This window comes from Protopterus annectens, chromosome 3.part1, assembly GCF_019279795.1.
Source record: "Protopterus annectens isolate FY-2018-M chromosome 3.part1, PAN1.0, whole genome shotgun sequence".
In the NCBI taxonomy this organism is placed as follows: domain Eukaryota; kingdom Metazoa; phylum Chordata; order Ceratodontiformes; family Protopteridae; genus Protopterus; species Protopterus annectens.
The window spans coordinates 1,859,633,343-1,859,648,697 of record NC_056732.1 but is presented as its reverse complement, the minus strand read 5'-3'; the positions used below and the strand labels follow the sequence as shown (position 1 = coordinate 1,859,648,697).

General features: G+C 37.8%; 1 protein-coding gene across 1 annotated transcript in view; it reads right to left on the bottom strand.

Annotated features, from left to right (window-relative positions):
• Positions 1 to 6,805: 6,805 nt before the first annotated feature.
• The window catches only part of LOC122798771 (zinc finger protein 271-like), a 255,262-nt gene continuing 246,712 nt past the window's right edge, over positions 6,806 to 15,355 (bottom strand). Inside the window, exon 4 of the mRNA XM_044067882.1 lies at positions 6,806 to 9,211. Within this exon, the coding sequence (XP_043923817.1) occupies positions 6,873 to 9,211 (2,339 nt within the window). The 3' untranslated portion in view covers positions 6,806 to 6,872. The remainder of the gene's footprint in view (positions 9,212 to 15,355) is intronic.

Below are 15,355 nucleotides of genomic sequence, written 5' to 3'. Positions count from 1 at the left end.
GAATCTGATGATGCCAATAAATATGTATATGATCCCGCAATCACCAACTTATCAGTGTAGTCGATTTCAAAAAGCGCATGACTCCTTCCGACTGAGAGATATATAATCTTGGCAAACACTTTTTTCTTCCTCAGTTAGGGCAGACTGGTGTATTAGCATGTGAAACCTTACTTTAAAACCTCTGCCACTTGTAGTACATTTATAGCGAGCGATTCTGCAGTTGGTTAATTTCTCCAAATGTTTAAGTTTTTTTTATATACTATAACAGGAATGGACAGGTCTGTCAAGACATAATCAATGTTCATGAAATCAATTTTACTTCAGGCTTTGATGTTTGCCAAGAGTGCTGTTCTCAGCACCTGTAATTTCATATAATTTCCTCTTTCTGTAGCTCATAATGGTTACTTGTAGCAGTAGCATCTCTAAATATGCTTGAAAATTATTTTTATTAGCCTAGTTGCTGCTACTTCTAATACATCTGTGTATCCTTACTCCACGTTGTTCTAGTTTCTGTTTGCATGTCTTGATAGTTTACAAATGTATGTCTTTTAGTTAATAAGACACACTCACTGGGTGCAGCAATTTCAATAATCAATGCTGCTTCTGTCTTTTTCTCCTGAATTACAACAGCTGGTTTGTTTGTCTCTATGTTAACTGTTGCTATAGGATAATACCATGTGATCTTTACTTCTTCATTTTCAGCAATCCTATGTGGTTCATGCTTGCAGAACTTCTCAGATACCTGTATGCTGAAATGTTTCCATGCACTGTAATGCAACCACCTTGTCATATTGCCTTTTGGTATATAAACATTCAGCCACGAGTGTATCACATCTTGCAACAAGATGCAGAAATATTCCTAGTCCTGTACTGCACAAACTAGATTTGTCTATATCTTGTACCTTTTCTATGGATTTTGTTAACCACTTTGTATGTAGTCCACTATCTTGGGCTGGCAATATTAATCTTTCATCTTTTGGTGTAAATTCCCCTTACCTGTGCCACTTGCGTGTCAAATCTTATCACCATGTGAATGTTCCAGTACTTCTCTGCACTTTCCACTATTAACTGTGGGCTTTCACTTTTTTTTTTAATCTAGTTTTCTGTATCCTTTCTTTTGACATTTTGCACTGCATTTTGTTACCTGGTTTTGTCTATGCCTGGTTTAATCTCCTAAAGGCTTTTGTTAACCTAAACAAAAATGTTATTTTAGACTAATTTTCTTTTTATTTTAAAACTTTCACTATGTTTGGATCTGTTGATGACAATAAATATGTAATTCCACAACACTCAGAAACCTGGTAGTGTAGTCAATTTCAAGGCAACCATAACTCTCTCAGATCAAGAAATACATAAACTAGGCAAACACTATTTCTTTTATATCATTTGCTAGGCAAAAGTAGTTTTCTTGTTTGCCTGTCAAGCTTATCCAGCACACTTTGGGGACAATCAATCATTTTCGGGCCAAGCAATCATTCCTAAGCTGTAAAGTAAAACAGGAAGTGCAAGCTGATTTTTAGGTTGCTGCAGCAGGTCTACATTTTGCTACAATTGTGGACTTCAAATTTAATTATTTTTTTTCTTGATCCTGTTCTTTCTTTTGCTTTTCGGCACTTTCTGTTGGCACCAGATTTTTTAGCCACATTTGACTGCATTTCCATGTTAACTTGTTTGCTAAAGGCTTATGCTAACCTAAGAAAAGAAGACATCTTATATTTATTTTGTTCATGTTTTAGGACTTTCATTATGTTTGAACCTTATTATGTCAATAAATATGTCTGCAATCTTGTGTTTTTGTTCTAGCTCATTCACTTTTCTAATATATTTTATATTAATTTATTTTGTATTATTCCAGTAATACTATTTTTCTGTTTCAGCTGGTGCTTCCTTACTGGTGATCTCATTGCTCCATTATTTTCTTTCACTAATTTACACTTTGTAGTACCTTGTCTTTTACTTTTAAGGCATAATAATGTTTTCTGTTCACTTCGGTTATAACATGCAAATCTCTACGTTTCCAATTACTTTATTAATTTGTCTTATTAATGTTTTGACAATCCATGTCTTATTCACACCTTTGGCAGAATCTCTCTCTCTCATACATATTATTACATTTATGTATTTTATCAAATCCATCAAGTCTCTCAAATTATTTTCTTCCTGACCAAGAGTTTCGTCCCTGGTTTGTGTTTCTTTCTCTTTCTACCTCTGAAATATCTTGGCTTTGAAATGACTGGGACATTTTGTTTTGTGAAACATCTTAATTCCTCTCAAACTTTATCTTAATTAATGACCTGTACTTTCTCTGACACATCCTCAAGCTGTACCGGTTTTAATAAACCACTATTCTAAAGTATCCTTTGCATCTGGGATTTCCATTCAAATCCCTCATTTCATAGGCGATTACTAGGCTAATGACGTAACAACCTTTACAATTCTAGCCAATAATACTGAGGATATAACAGTATTATGTCTTAATTCCCCAGATATGGGATCAGGTAGTATCAGGGTAGTGATTCTTTGGGTTTTCAAGCCCTGAGACATTTTACAGACTTTCTCTGTCCCTAAGGGATATGGGCAGTACCCCTGAAATTTAAAGTTTACCATCCATTTAGCCAAATTCTTTTTGAAGAGAGTGAGGTAAAGGCTTTGTTTTAGGAAGATGGGAAGTCCTTGTGGACTTGAAAGTGGGGTTACGTGATTTTCTGAGTTGTGTGTTCTATCACTTCATTTTCAATTTCCTCCATTCTGTATGAATTTGCTTACACTACATTAGACTTCTGTGCTACAATTCTCTTTTCTGTAATATTTACCATATCTGGGGACCATTGCCTATATGTATTTTCAAATATTTTTTACTTACTTTCACAATTAATAGTTAACATTTTTTCTGCATATGAATTGTATCATATTAGGTTTCACTTCTTCTCTAGGGTCCATTCCTCATTTTACTGGTGCAGATATTTATGGATGGTTTTCTTTCTATCTTAACACTTTATTTTTTTGCTTCATTTTCTACCACACTCATTTTTTCCTCATCTTCAGATTTTGTTTTTCTTCTGTCAGTTAAAGATCTTAAATTGACATCTGTAATGTTTTCCATTTTTTTTTCTATTTCAATGATTCTTCTTTTCTTAATTTTTTTTACTTGCCCTTGAAATGTCACCCCATTTTGGAAACTCTGGTTGCTTAGAAAAAAACAAAACATAATTTATTTTTTTCTCCTCAAGTGCCCATTTCTCCACTTCCAGGCATCTTGCCTTACTAACCATTTTTTTTTATTTCTTTGTGACCTACTAGACTATCTGTTGGATCAGGGCCTAGCAGAGTGACAAGACCTCTACCATCCTAAAGCACTAGTTGTTCTACTAACCCTGCCACTAGTGCCTTTGCCAGGACTGGGCATTTTTTTATCCTAGGATGAGTGCACCCAGCTCTTCCTTGGTGGGATTTAGTAAACAAAATATTACAAATGTAATCATTACTGTGTTTACTATGCCTTATACATTTTTATTTAAGACCTAGAACCTAAAGAATACTACCACCATAAAAATGGTTTGTGCTGAAGGGTTTGCCATTTTTACTTCTTTCATAACCCCTATGGTTCCAGAGATGTGAATATTTGTTTCAAATGTGAGAACATAACTTGATTCTGTCAAAAGGCTTAGGCTCTGCCCACTGGAAATTACAGTGCAGACTTTCCTAGTGCCACTGAAGTGAATGAGTTACATTATCTAGAAACAGAAAATGAGAAGTTTTAACACTTACTTATCTTTTGGGAACCAAATTGTAGCCATGACCTAATCTGTTAAGCAGACAGCTTAATGGGTTAAGGGCAAGACAAAAGAGCAGTGGTGATGGTGACAGAGAGTCACCTTTGAATACCCGTCTGAATTTTTAACCTTGGAATAACAATTTGCCCTCTATCTTGGCTTAACTGCAAAGTGGTCTGTGACTGTTTTATGGCTGCTGTAATGTAATTGATCAGTGTAGGGTGTATCTTATAAATTTTTAAGCATTCCTTTATCCATGAATGTGGGATAATGTCAAATGCTTTTTTGTAGTCTAGCCATGCCATTCATTCCCTTTTTACAGTTCTCCATTATGACTGTTTAACAAATGATCCTTTATTCTATATGAATTTCTTGTACTACCCATTTGTTCTACTGCCATGATTGAGTTTTCTTCTAGATGACTATAAACTCTGTCTGCATTAATTCCAGCATATAGTTTAGACATTGTCAGAAGGCAAGTTATTGGTTTATAGTTTTTAGGATAACTTGCAGGTTCACTCTTAAGTAGAAGCATTGTTTTTCCAGTTGTTAACCAGGGTGGTGTCTGTTCCTGGTGTGCATATAAATAGTTCTTACTTATGGCTAAATCTTCAAATAAAGATGTTAATACTTTTAGCCAGATGTTAGGTACTACATCTGGGCCTGGGGTTTTCCAATTAGGAGCTTTTCTTAACCTTGTTTCAATCTCTCTAGCTGTTACTTCATCCCATTTCATATACTGTGCATTTGAACTTATTCTTTCTTTTACTGCTTCTATCCAATTAGCATCTTTGTTATGTTCCACAGGATCTTCATAGATATCTCTGCAAAATGCATCTATTTCTTCTCTTTTTGATGGTATTTCAATTCATTTTTCCTTGTTTCCTAATTCTCTATAAAACTTTTTTTGGGCCATCAATAAATTGCTTATTTTTCTACTTTTCCTTTATATTTATATGTGTATCTTCTAAGTTTTTCTGCTTGTGCAAATATTTTCAGTTTATTACTTGCGACAGTGCATGATAGATCCTGATCTGTTCTGATTCTGACCATTGCTTTAATCATGTCCATCTTTGAGCATTTTTATTGATCTGTTTCCTCTTCTATCATCTTCTGACAGTGACACTTCTCATCTTAATTGCTTTATAGCTTTCTTATTCAATACTTCCATGATGACATTTGATTTCTCCTTTTAATTTCCCTTACTGCCCTGTGTTTTTGTGGAAAAACCTAACCAGTTATTAATTTAGTTGCACAGTAATGTATCCTATTTACTTCTGTTATATCGCACAAATATATCGCACAAATCTCTATGGCTAACACTCAAAATTATTATGTTCATTTGCTTTATCAAACTTCAGACTTTTGGGGTTTTACTGACTTTCTGTAGACTATTTCTTTCATTAATCTTAATATGTCTGTCCATCTCTATTAAATCACACAACTCTTCTCTTAGATCATTTTCTTCTAAACTGAGAGTGCCATATTTGTTCTCCATTTCTTGCAAGAATTCTACAGAAAGTTCCAAAGCATATTTTCTGTGTTACATTCTCTTCAGTTTCATCCTGTGTCATCCATTGCTCTTTCATGTGGGAACTCACTGGCCTATCACTCCACAACATTGACTATCAGAGTTGCCACAGTTTCTTGTTCCTTCCCTTGCTGTGCAACTCCAACTGAGCTTGTGAACTGGTTTCCTATGGAAGGCTCAAAAACATCCTCATGACAACTGATCAAATATTTCCTGCTCTACTGGTTTCTCCCTAATTTGGGTATCCATTGCTCTATCCTGCTGTTGTGTTATCAGAGTTAGACTTTCTACATTAAATCCATCACTTTGCAGGTAATCCATAACTTCACTTTCTATTTCTTTAACTTCTCCATTATTAATTCTTTTTTCTACATTTCCTTTTTGTTTCCTTATTTTTGTACAGTAAACTGTTTCATATCCGGATGCCTTTGCCTGTATTTCTCTTCAAATATTTTCGGCTTTGCTCTTTTTGTATTGATTAGTTTTTCTTTCTCCTTTCCATAAATATTGCATCATATTAAATTTCTTTTCCCCCATGTCCGTATTTCTTCTTCAGATGTCTCCTGCTCCTCCTGTTTCTCCTTACATGGGGGACTTGTTGTTCCAGGATGCCATAATATAACCTGTGTTAGACTTTCTACACTAAATCCTTCACTTTGCAGGTATTCCATAACTTCAGCTTTTATTTTTTATAACGTATACTTTACTGATTTTGTGTATGTGCCCTTTTTGTGATCTTATTTTTTTTTGTATTGTAAAACTTTCCATTTCTAGATGCCTTTGCTTGTATTTCTCTTTGAATATCTTTGAGGCTGCTTTTTTGTAATGATTAATTTGCTTTCTCCTTTGCATAAATGTTGCACCATATCCGAGCTCCTTTTTTTTTTTCCATGTCCAGATTTCTTTTTTTATACCTTTCAAAAATATCCATGTTATGTTTGTTATATTTTTACACTTCCTAAGTTATGTCTTTTTCCAAATGGCCCAAAGTTTCTTGGTCGATATAATGTTTTTCATAAATCTGTTGCATTACTGTACACAATTTTTTATTTGAAGCTCCTGACAGTTTTTCTTGTGCAAGTATTTTTCTTACCTCTAATTTCTCTCTTAATCGTTTTGTACACCTTCTGTTTGGAAATTCTGGGCTTCTTGCACATTAGTAACAATACATAATTTCTTTCTTATCCTCAATAGTCCACTCTATCATCTTTATGGCTCTTTTTTGGCCTGTTTTTGTGGACTACTAGTCTCTTCTACAAAAGGAGGGCCATCCTCCCCCTGAGCCTGGCCTAATCCCACTGTAGAAATATTTCCGTGCCTTGAGGATTCTACACTGTCATTTTTTCCAGTCCTGGCACCAATGCACTTACCAGGGTCAAGCACTTTTTATCCTGGGTATTGTGCACCCAGCTATCTTTTTTATTTTTTGACCTACTTCTGTCCATGATATATGCTATATAAAATACAGTCTATATATCAGTGTCATCTTGGTGAGATTTTGTGAAAAATAGGGTCCACCTCTTGAAGGTACTCACCAAGACTTGAGGATGAATTCAGTTCCAACAATACTACTCTCCGTTTCTTGCTGATTTATCTTGTCTCCATTCAGAGTCAGTATGCATCTTCTGATGAAGAACCAGTAGACTCTTCTGAACAAAATTCCTATCACACACGGTGCATTTATACTGCTTCTGCCCAGCGTGCACCCTTCGATGAGTCACCAAGCTGCTTCTGTAACCAAAAGTCTTGTGACACAGGCTGCATTTATATGGTTTCTGCTTAGTATGCATGCTCTGATGGCATAACAGTCGACTCTTTGTTACAAAACTCTTGTCACACATGGTGCATTTATATGGTTTATGCCCAGTGTGCATGGTCTGATGGCATATCAGTCTACTCTTCTGCACAAAACTCTTGTCACACATGGTGCATTTATATGGCTTCTGCCCACTGTGGGTATAGCGATGATTAATCAAGCAAAACTTCCTTACAAAACTCTTGTCACACATGGTGCATTTATATGGTTTCTCCCCACTATGAGAATACTGATGTATCATTAACCGAGTTTTTGTTACAAAACTCTTGTCACACATAGTGCATTTATATGGCTTCTGCCCACTGTGGAGCTTCTGATGAAGCACCATACTGTTTTTGTATACAAAACTCTTGTCACAAATGGTACATTTATATGGTTTCTGCCCAGAATGTATTGTTTGATGAAGTACCAGCTGACTCTTCATCACAAAACTCTTGTCACACATGGTGCATTTATATGGCTTTTTCCCACTATGGGTATAGTGATGTATCATCAAGCAATTCTTTGTTAAAAAATTCTTGTCACACAAGGTACATTTATATGGTCCCTGCCCAGAGTGCATCTTTTGATGAAGTACCAGTCGACTCTTCATCACAAAACTCTTGTCACACATGGTGCACTTATATGGCTTCTGCCCACTGTGGGTATAGTGATGTATCATCAGACAGTTCTTCCATACAAAACTCTTGTCACACATGGTGCATTTATATGGCTTCTGTCCACTATGGAGCCTCTGATGAATCACCACACTGCTTTTGTATGCAAAACTCTTGTCACACATGGTACATTTATATGGTTTCTGAGCGCTATGGATATACTGATGCCTCTCCATGTGACTCTTATGTACAAAACTCTTGTCACACATGGAACATTTATACGGCTTCTGCTCAGTGTGGAGCCTCTGATGAGTCACCAAACTGCTTTTGTTTACAAAACTCTTGTCACACACGGTGCACTTATATGTCTTCAGCCCGCAGTGTATCTGATGATTCAACATGCTGCCTTTGTACACAAAACTCCTGTCACACGTGGCACATTTGTATGGGTTCTGCTCTGTATGCATCTTCTGATGAAGTGCCAGTTGGTTCTTCCTTATAAAACTCTTGTCACACATGGAACATTTATATGGCTTCTGCCCAGTGTGGAGCCCCTGATGAGTCACCAAATTGCTTTTGTATACAAAACTCTTATCACACATGGTGCATTTATAGATTTCCATGCTCGTGTGGATCCTCTGATGTTGGACAAGATTTCCCTTTAGTGCAAAACTCTTGTCACATGTGGTACATTTGTATGGTTTCTGCCCTGCATGCACCTTCTGATGAAGTACCAGTAGACCCTTCTGTACGAAACTCCTGTCACATATGGTACATTTATATGGTTTTTGCTCACTATGGATATACTGATGTCTAACCATGTGAGTCTTATGTACAAAACTCTTGTCACACACGGAACATTTATATGGCTGCTGCCCACAGTGTATCTGATGATTCAACATATTGCCTTTGTATGCAAAACTCTTGTCACATGTGGTACATTTACAGGGTGTTAGGCTAGTGTGGATATTCTGATGATCCTTTTGCCAAATGTGGACATTCTGAAGTGCTGGCATGTCATTATTCTGTGTAAAACTTTTGTCACATGTGGTAAAGTTATTCTGACCAGTACGAATGATCTTCTGCAGTGCTAAGTTTTTCCCATCTGTAAAACCTTTGGCATTCATAACACCTTCATGCAAAGCCTGCCTAATGAGTGCTTGTTTATGCGTTGGGGGGGTATTCTTTTTGTTTTCCCCACTGTCACTTAGAGGATCAGTTACACTGTTACTATAAAATGTTACACTGTTTCCATGGTTAAGCCAGCTGCATGGCGTTTCCTCTGCTTCAGCTTGCAGATGCTTTTCTAATTCAGTTTTCATGTCAAAGTCCTCATTACTTTGCCTACAGTTATCATCTCTAGTTTCCGTCTTCACTGGAAATTGCCTTGTGATAAGCATCTCATCAGGCAGAGCTCCGTCACATTCTCCATCCCTGAGTTTTCCATAGGATGACTGCAGATTCTGGAAGACTCCGAATTCTCCATTCCTGGTCACTTAAAAGAAAATAAAAACAATGTGTCAAAATATAATTAGCTGCAAAATAGATTTTTCTTACAGCTTACATTGTAAACCCCTGGGTATGTTAGTATATCCACACACACAAATCTTTTTTAATGCCTAAACATATTAAACAATAAACTGGTCTCACAAAGAATTACAATAATGAACAGGTCTCCAACAAAAATCTGCTATGCCCTCTTATCCTGCCATTTAAAATGCGTTAACGTGTCTGTGTTTTATTTTATTATCTTTTGTTTCGTTTTCCAACAATACATCGGATGGGCTTTTCATCTACATGTTCTACACAAATTATGCAAATTCCTTGTAACTACCCTAACCTTACGGGAAAAACGTCACCGATGTCCTCAGTCAAATATTAAAAAAAGAACTCTCCCCATGGGCAAAGGAAAAGTCAGGCTAATTATAATCTGTATAAGAGAAATCAGAATTAGTCTAAATTTCAAATATTTAAATTCCAATATTTACAACATGAAGGTTTTAAATGTTTCTTCCCATAAAACTAGAAAACAGACCTATAAAAAATAAGTATGTCATTCTGTTTAACATATTTTGGAATCAGGAGGCATTAAACAACTCGACTGTGAACTTTAATTCAGCTACAAAATAATCATATAAAATTATGAAAAAAGCGTTAGTGGTAAATAGACACAACAAGGCAGAATACATATTTACTGCTTTCATTCTTTACAGATCAATAGAAATTCTTCAAAAATAAAACAGGAATTCGCGAGTAAAAACTTAAAAATGCATCAAACATTTTTTAGTCATAAGTCTGTTTCTTTTTAAGTTTTCTTTTTGAAGTTGGTTCATTTAGTAATTATATAAAATTACCTTGATGGAAATTAACTGGTACGGTGTATTTATTTAACATAGATATTACTAAGCACGACAAAAAAGAAAAGTCTCAAACTCTGTGTTCCATTTTTAATGTATTAAATAACTACCATCAATAAGCAAAAGTCCATCTTTTGAAAATCAGCAATGTCTAATTAGCAACCATTCTCAATGCTGCACGCACTGCAAATGGATTAAACATGGGACAACTGACTAAAGTACATCAGAAGCTCTCTCTCTGTTTAACTTCAACAAACGAGGAAACACTTTTATGGGTGCATCTGTAGATATGAAGTACTCACACAAACTGTGCAGGGACAGGTGGAGCCTAGTTTACATAAAGACATGCCAAACATTTTGAAATGATTTACAGATACTTCAGAGTCATGACCATCTACACGTTGCCAGTGCCCATTATCTCAGGCTGCACGGCCCTTCTCCAGGAGGACCACACTAGCCAATTCTGGAGTAAGTGTGTGGCTGCCCATCCAGTAATCTGGTTATGTTTCAAGAAAGACAAGTGAGTTTCACTGCTTAACATGCAGGGAAGTACACCGTAAAAGGTTAAGGATGCACTGCTTAACATGCAGGGAAGTATACCGTAAAAGGTTAAGGATGCACTGCTTAACATGCAGGGAAGTATACCGTAAAAGGTTAAGGATGCGCTGCTTAACATGCAGGGAAGTATACCGTAAAAGGTTAAGGATGCGCTGCTTAACGTGCAGGGGAAGTATACTGTAAAGATTAAGGATGCACTGCTTAACGTGCAGGGGAAGTACACTGTAAAGGTTAAGGATGCACTGCTTAACACCGTAAAAGTTTAAGGATGCACTGCTTAAAATGCAGAGGATGTATACCATAAAAGGTTAAGGAGGCACTGCTTAACATGCAGGAAAGTATACTATAAAAGGGTAAGGAAGCACTGCTTAACATGCAGGGAAATATACAGTAAAGGTTAAGGATGCACTGTTTAACATGCAGGGAAGTACACCGTAAAAGGTTAAGGATGCACTGCGTAACATGCAGGGAAATACACCATAAAAGGTTAAGGATACACTGCTTAACATGCAGGGAAGTACACTGTAAACGTTAAGGATGCACTGCTTAACATGCAGGGAAGTACACTTTAAAGGTTAAGGATGTGCTGCTTAACAAGCAAGGGAAGTACACTGTAAAGGTTAAGGATGCACTGCTTAACATGCAGGGAAGTACACCGTAAAGGTTAAGGATGCACTGCTTAACATGCAGGGAAGTACACTGTAGAGGTTAAGGATGCACTGCTTAACATGCAGGGAAGTACACTGTAAAGGTTAAGGATGCTCTGCTTAACATGCAGGGAAGTACACTGTAAAGGTTAAGGGTGCACTGGTTAACATGCAGGGAAGTACACTGTAAAGGTTAAGGATGCACTCCTTAACATGCAGGGGAAGTACACTGTAAAGGTTAAGGATGCACTGCTTAACATGCAGGGAAGTACACCGTAAAGGTTAAGTGTGCACTGGTTAACATGCAGGGAAAGTATACTGTAAACGTTAAGGATGGACTGCTTAACATGCAGGGAAGTACACTGTAAAGGTTAAGGATGCACTGCTTAACATGCAGGGAAGTACACTGTAAAGGTTAAGGATGCACTGCTTAACATGCAGGGAAGTACACTGTAAAGGTTAAGGATGCACTGCTTAACATACAGGGGAAATAAACTGTAAAGCTTAAGGATGCACTGCTTAACATGCAGGGAAGTATACCGTAAAGGTTAAGGATGCACTGCTTAACATGTAGGGAAATATACTGTAAAGGTTAAGAATGCACTGCATAGATGCATAGGTTCATATATGTTTGCTAGGCTAACGACCACAAGGGCCTTTTTAAACCTAGCCATGCATCCCAAATCTCTGACAAGTTCTGATACCCTTGATAAGTGTAAGCATGGGCCTGGGAGATGAACCATTTACAGCTTACCTGTTTGCATCAAGAGACATAGGTGCCAAACCAAGGACGAATTTCCGGTTTCCCATCCAATTGTCCAAGTTGCACTTGAATTGGATTAGGGAGGAACTGTGCTTCACAAGGATGGGGAGAGCCTGTTCGATAGATGGGTAGTCTATGGGATACATACATATCCCTCCAGCAGGTCCGATTTATATCACAGGCAAGGTGTAAGACTTTAGAATGGGTAATTCTGGTACTGTTTTATTTTGTGGATATGCAGGAGTTCCATCAGAGTGGAGGAGGGCATCTTACAACTAGCAAGGTGTTTAACAGGAGGAAGAAGTAAGAAAGCAAGTTACAACTAGCATGGTGTTTCGTAGGAGGGAGAAATAAGATAACGTGTTACTGCGAGCATGGTGATTCACAGGAGGAAGAAGAAAAACTGTTATGACTAGCACGGTGTTTCACAGGAGGAAGAAATAAGAAGACATGTTACGACTAGAATGGTGTTTAACAGGAGGAAGAAGTAAGAAGAAGTGTAACAACTAGCGTGGTGTTTCACAGGAGAAGGAAGTAAGAAGATGCGTTGCGACTAGCGTGGTGTTGCACAGGAGGAAGAAGTAAAACGACGTGCTAGTACTAGCATGGGGTTTCAAAGAAGGAAGAAGTACGAAGACATGTTACAACTAGCATGGTGGTTCACAGCAGGAAGAAGTAAGAAGATGTGTTACAACTAGCATGGTGTTTCACAGGACGAAGAAGTAAAAAGACATGTTACAACTAGCATGGTGTTTCACAGGTGGAAGAAGTATGAAGATGTGTTACAACTAGCATGGTGTTTCACAGGACGAAGAAGTAAAAAGACATGTTACAACTAGCATGGTGTTTCACAGGTGGAAGAAGTATGAAGACGTGTTACGACTAGCATGGTGTTTCACAGGTGGAAGAAATAAGAAGGCGTGTTGTGACTAGCAAGGTGTTTCACAGGAGGAAGAAGTACGAAGACGTGTTATGACTAGCATGGTGTTTCACAGGAGAAGAAGTAAGAAAAAGTGTTACGACTAAGAAGACGTCTTACAACTAGCATGGTGTTTTACAGGAGGAAGAAGTAAGATGACATCTTACGACTAGCATGGTGTTTCACAGGTGGAAGAAGTAAGAAGACGTGTTACGACTAGCATGGTGTTTCACAGGAGGAAGAAGTAAGCAGGCGTGTTATGACTAGAATTGTGTTTCACAGGAGGAAGAAGTAAGAAGACGTGTTACGACTAGCATGGTGTTTCACAGGACGAAGAAGTAAGAAGATGTGCTATGACTAGCATGGTGTTTCACATGTGGAAGAAGTAAGAAGACGTGTTACGACTAGCATGGTGTTTCATAGGAGGAAGAAGTAGAAAGAAGTATTACAACTAGCATGGTGTTTCACAGGAGAAGGAAGTAAGAAGATGCAAGACTAGCATGGTGTTGCACAGGAAGAAGTAAGAAGACGTGTTACGACTAGCATGGTGCTTCACAGGATGAAGAAGTAAGAAGATGTGCTATGACTAGCATGGTGTTTCACAGGTGGAAGAAGTAAGAAGACGTGTTACTACTAGCACGGTGTTTCACAGCAGGAAGAAGTAAGAAGATGTGTTACAACTAGCATGGTGTTTCACAGGAGGAAGTAAGAAGACGTTATAACTAGCACAGTGTTTCACAGTGGAAGAAGTAAGAAGACGTGTTACGACTAGCATGGTGTTTCACAGGAGGAAGAAGGAAGAAGACATGTTATGACTAGCATGGTGTTTCACAGGTGGAAGAAATAAGAAGGCGTGTTGTGACTAGCATGGTGTTTCACAGGAGGAAGAAGTAAGAAGACATGTTACAACTAGCAAGGTGTTTCACAGGAGGAAGTAAGAAGACACGTTATGACTATCATGGTGTTTCACAGGAAGAAGAAGTAAGAAGACATGTTATGACTAGCATGGTGTTTCACAGGAGAAGAAGTAAGAAAACGTGTTACGACTAGCATGGTGTTTTACAGGTGGAAGAAGTAAGAAGACGTGTTATGACTAGCATGGTGTTTCATAGGAGGAAGAAGTAAGAAGACGTATTACAACTAGCAAGGTGTTTCACAGGAGGAAAAAGTAATTAGTGTTATGACTAGCAGGGTGTTTCAAAGGAGGAAGAAGTAAGAAGACATGTTGCAACTAGCATGGTGTTTCACAGGAGGAAAAAGTAAGAAGACGTGTTACAACTAGCATGGTGTTTCACAGGAGAAAGAAATAAGAAGACATGTTATGACTAGCATGGTGTTTTACAGGAGGAAGAAGTAAGAAGACGTGTTATGGCTTGCATGGTGTTTCACAGGAGGAAGAAGTAAGAAGACATGTTACGACTAGCATGGTGTTTCGCAGGAGGAAGAAGTAAGAGGACGTGTTATGACTAGCATGGTGTTTCACAAGAGGAAGAAGTAAGAAGACATATTATGACTAGTATGGTGTTTCACAGGAGGAGGAAGTAAGAAGATGTGTTATGACTAGCATGATGTTTCACAGGGGGAAGAAGTAAGAAGACGTGTTATAGCTAGCATGGTGTTTTACAGGTGGAAGAAGTAAGAAGATGTGTTACGACTAGCATGGTGTTTCACAGGAGGAAGAAGTAAGAAGACGTGTTATGGCTTGCATGGTGTTTCACAGGCTGAAGAAGTAAGAAGCAGTGTTACGAATAGCATGGGGTTTCACAGGACGAAGAACTAAGAAGACGTGTTATGACTAGTAATGGTGTGTCACAGGGGGAAGAAGTAAGAAGACATGTTATGACTAGCATGGTCTTTCACATGTGGAAGAAGTAAGAAGACGTGTTATGACTAGCAAGGTGTTTAATAGGAGGAAGAAGTAAGAAGATAGTGTTACAACTAGCATGGTGTTTCACAGGAGGAAGAAGTAAATAGACGTGTTATGACTAGCAAGGTGTTTAATAGGAGGAAGAAGTAAGAAGATGTGTTACAACTAGCATGGTGTTTCACAGGAGGAAGAAGTAAGAAGACGTGTAATGACTAGCATGGTGTTTTACAGGAGGAAGAAGTAAGAAGACGTGTTATGACTAGCAAGGTGTTTCACAGGAGGAAGTAAGAAGACATGTTATGACTATCATGGTGTTTCACAGGAGGAAGAAGTAAGAAGACATGTTATGACTAGCATGGTGTTTCACAGGAGAAGTAAGAAAACGTGTTACGACTAGCATGGTGTTTCACAGGAGGAAGAAGTAAGAAGACGTGTTACGACTAGCATGGTGTTTTACAGGAGGAAGAAGTAAGATGACATCTTACGACTACCATGGTGTTTCACAGGTGGAAGAAGTAAGCAGGCGTG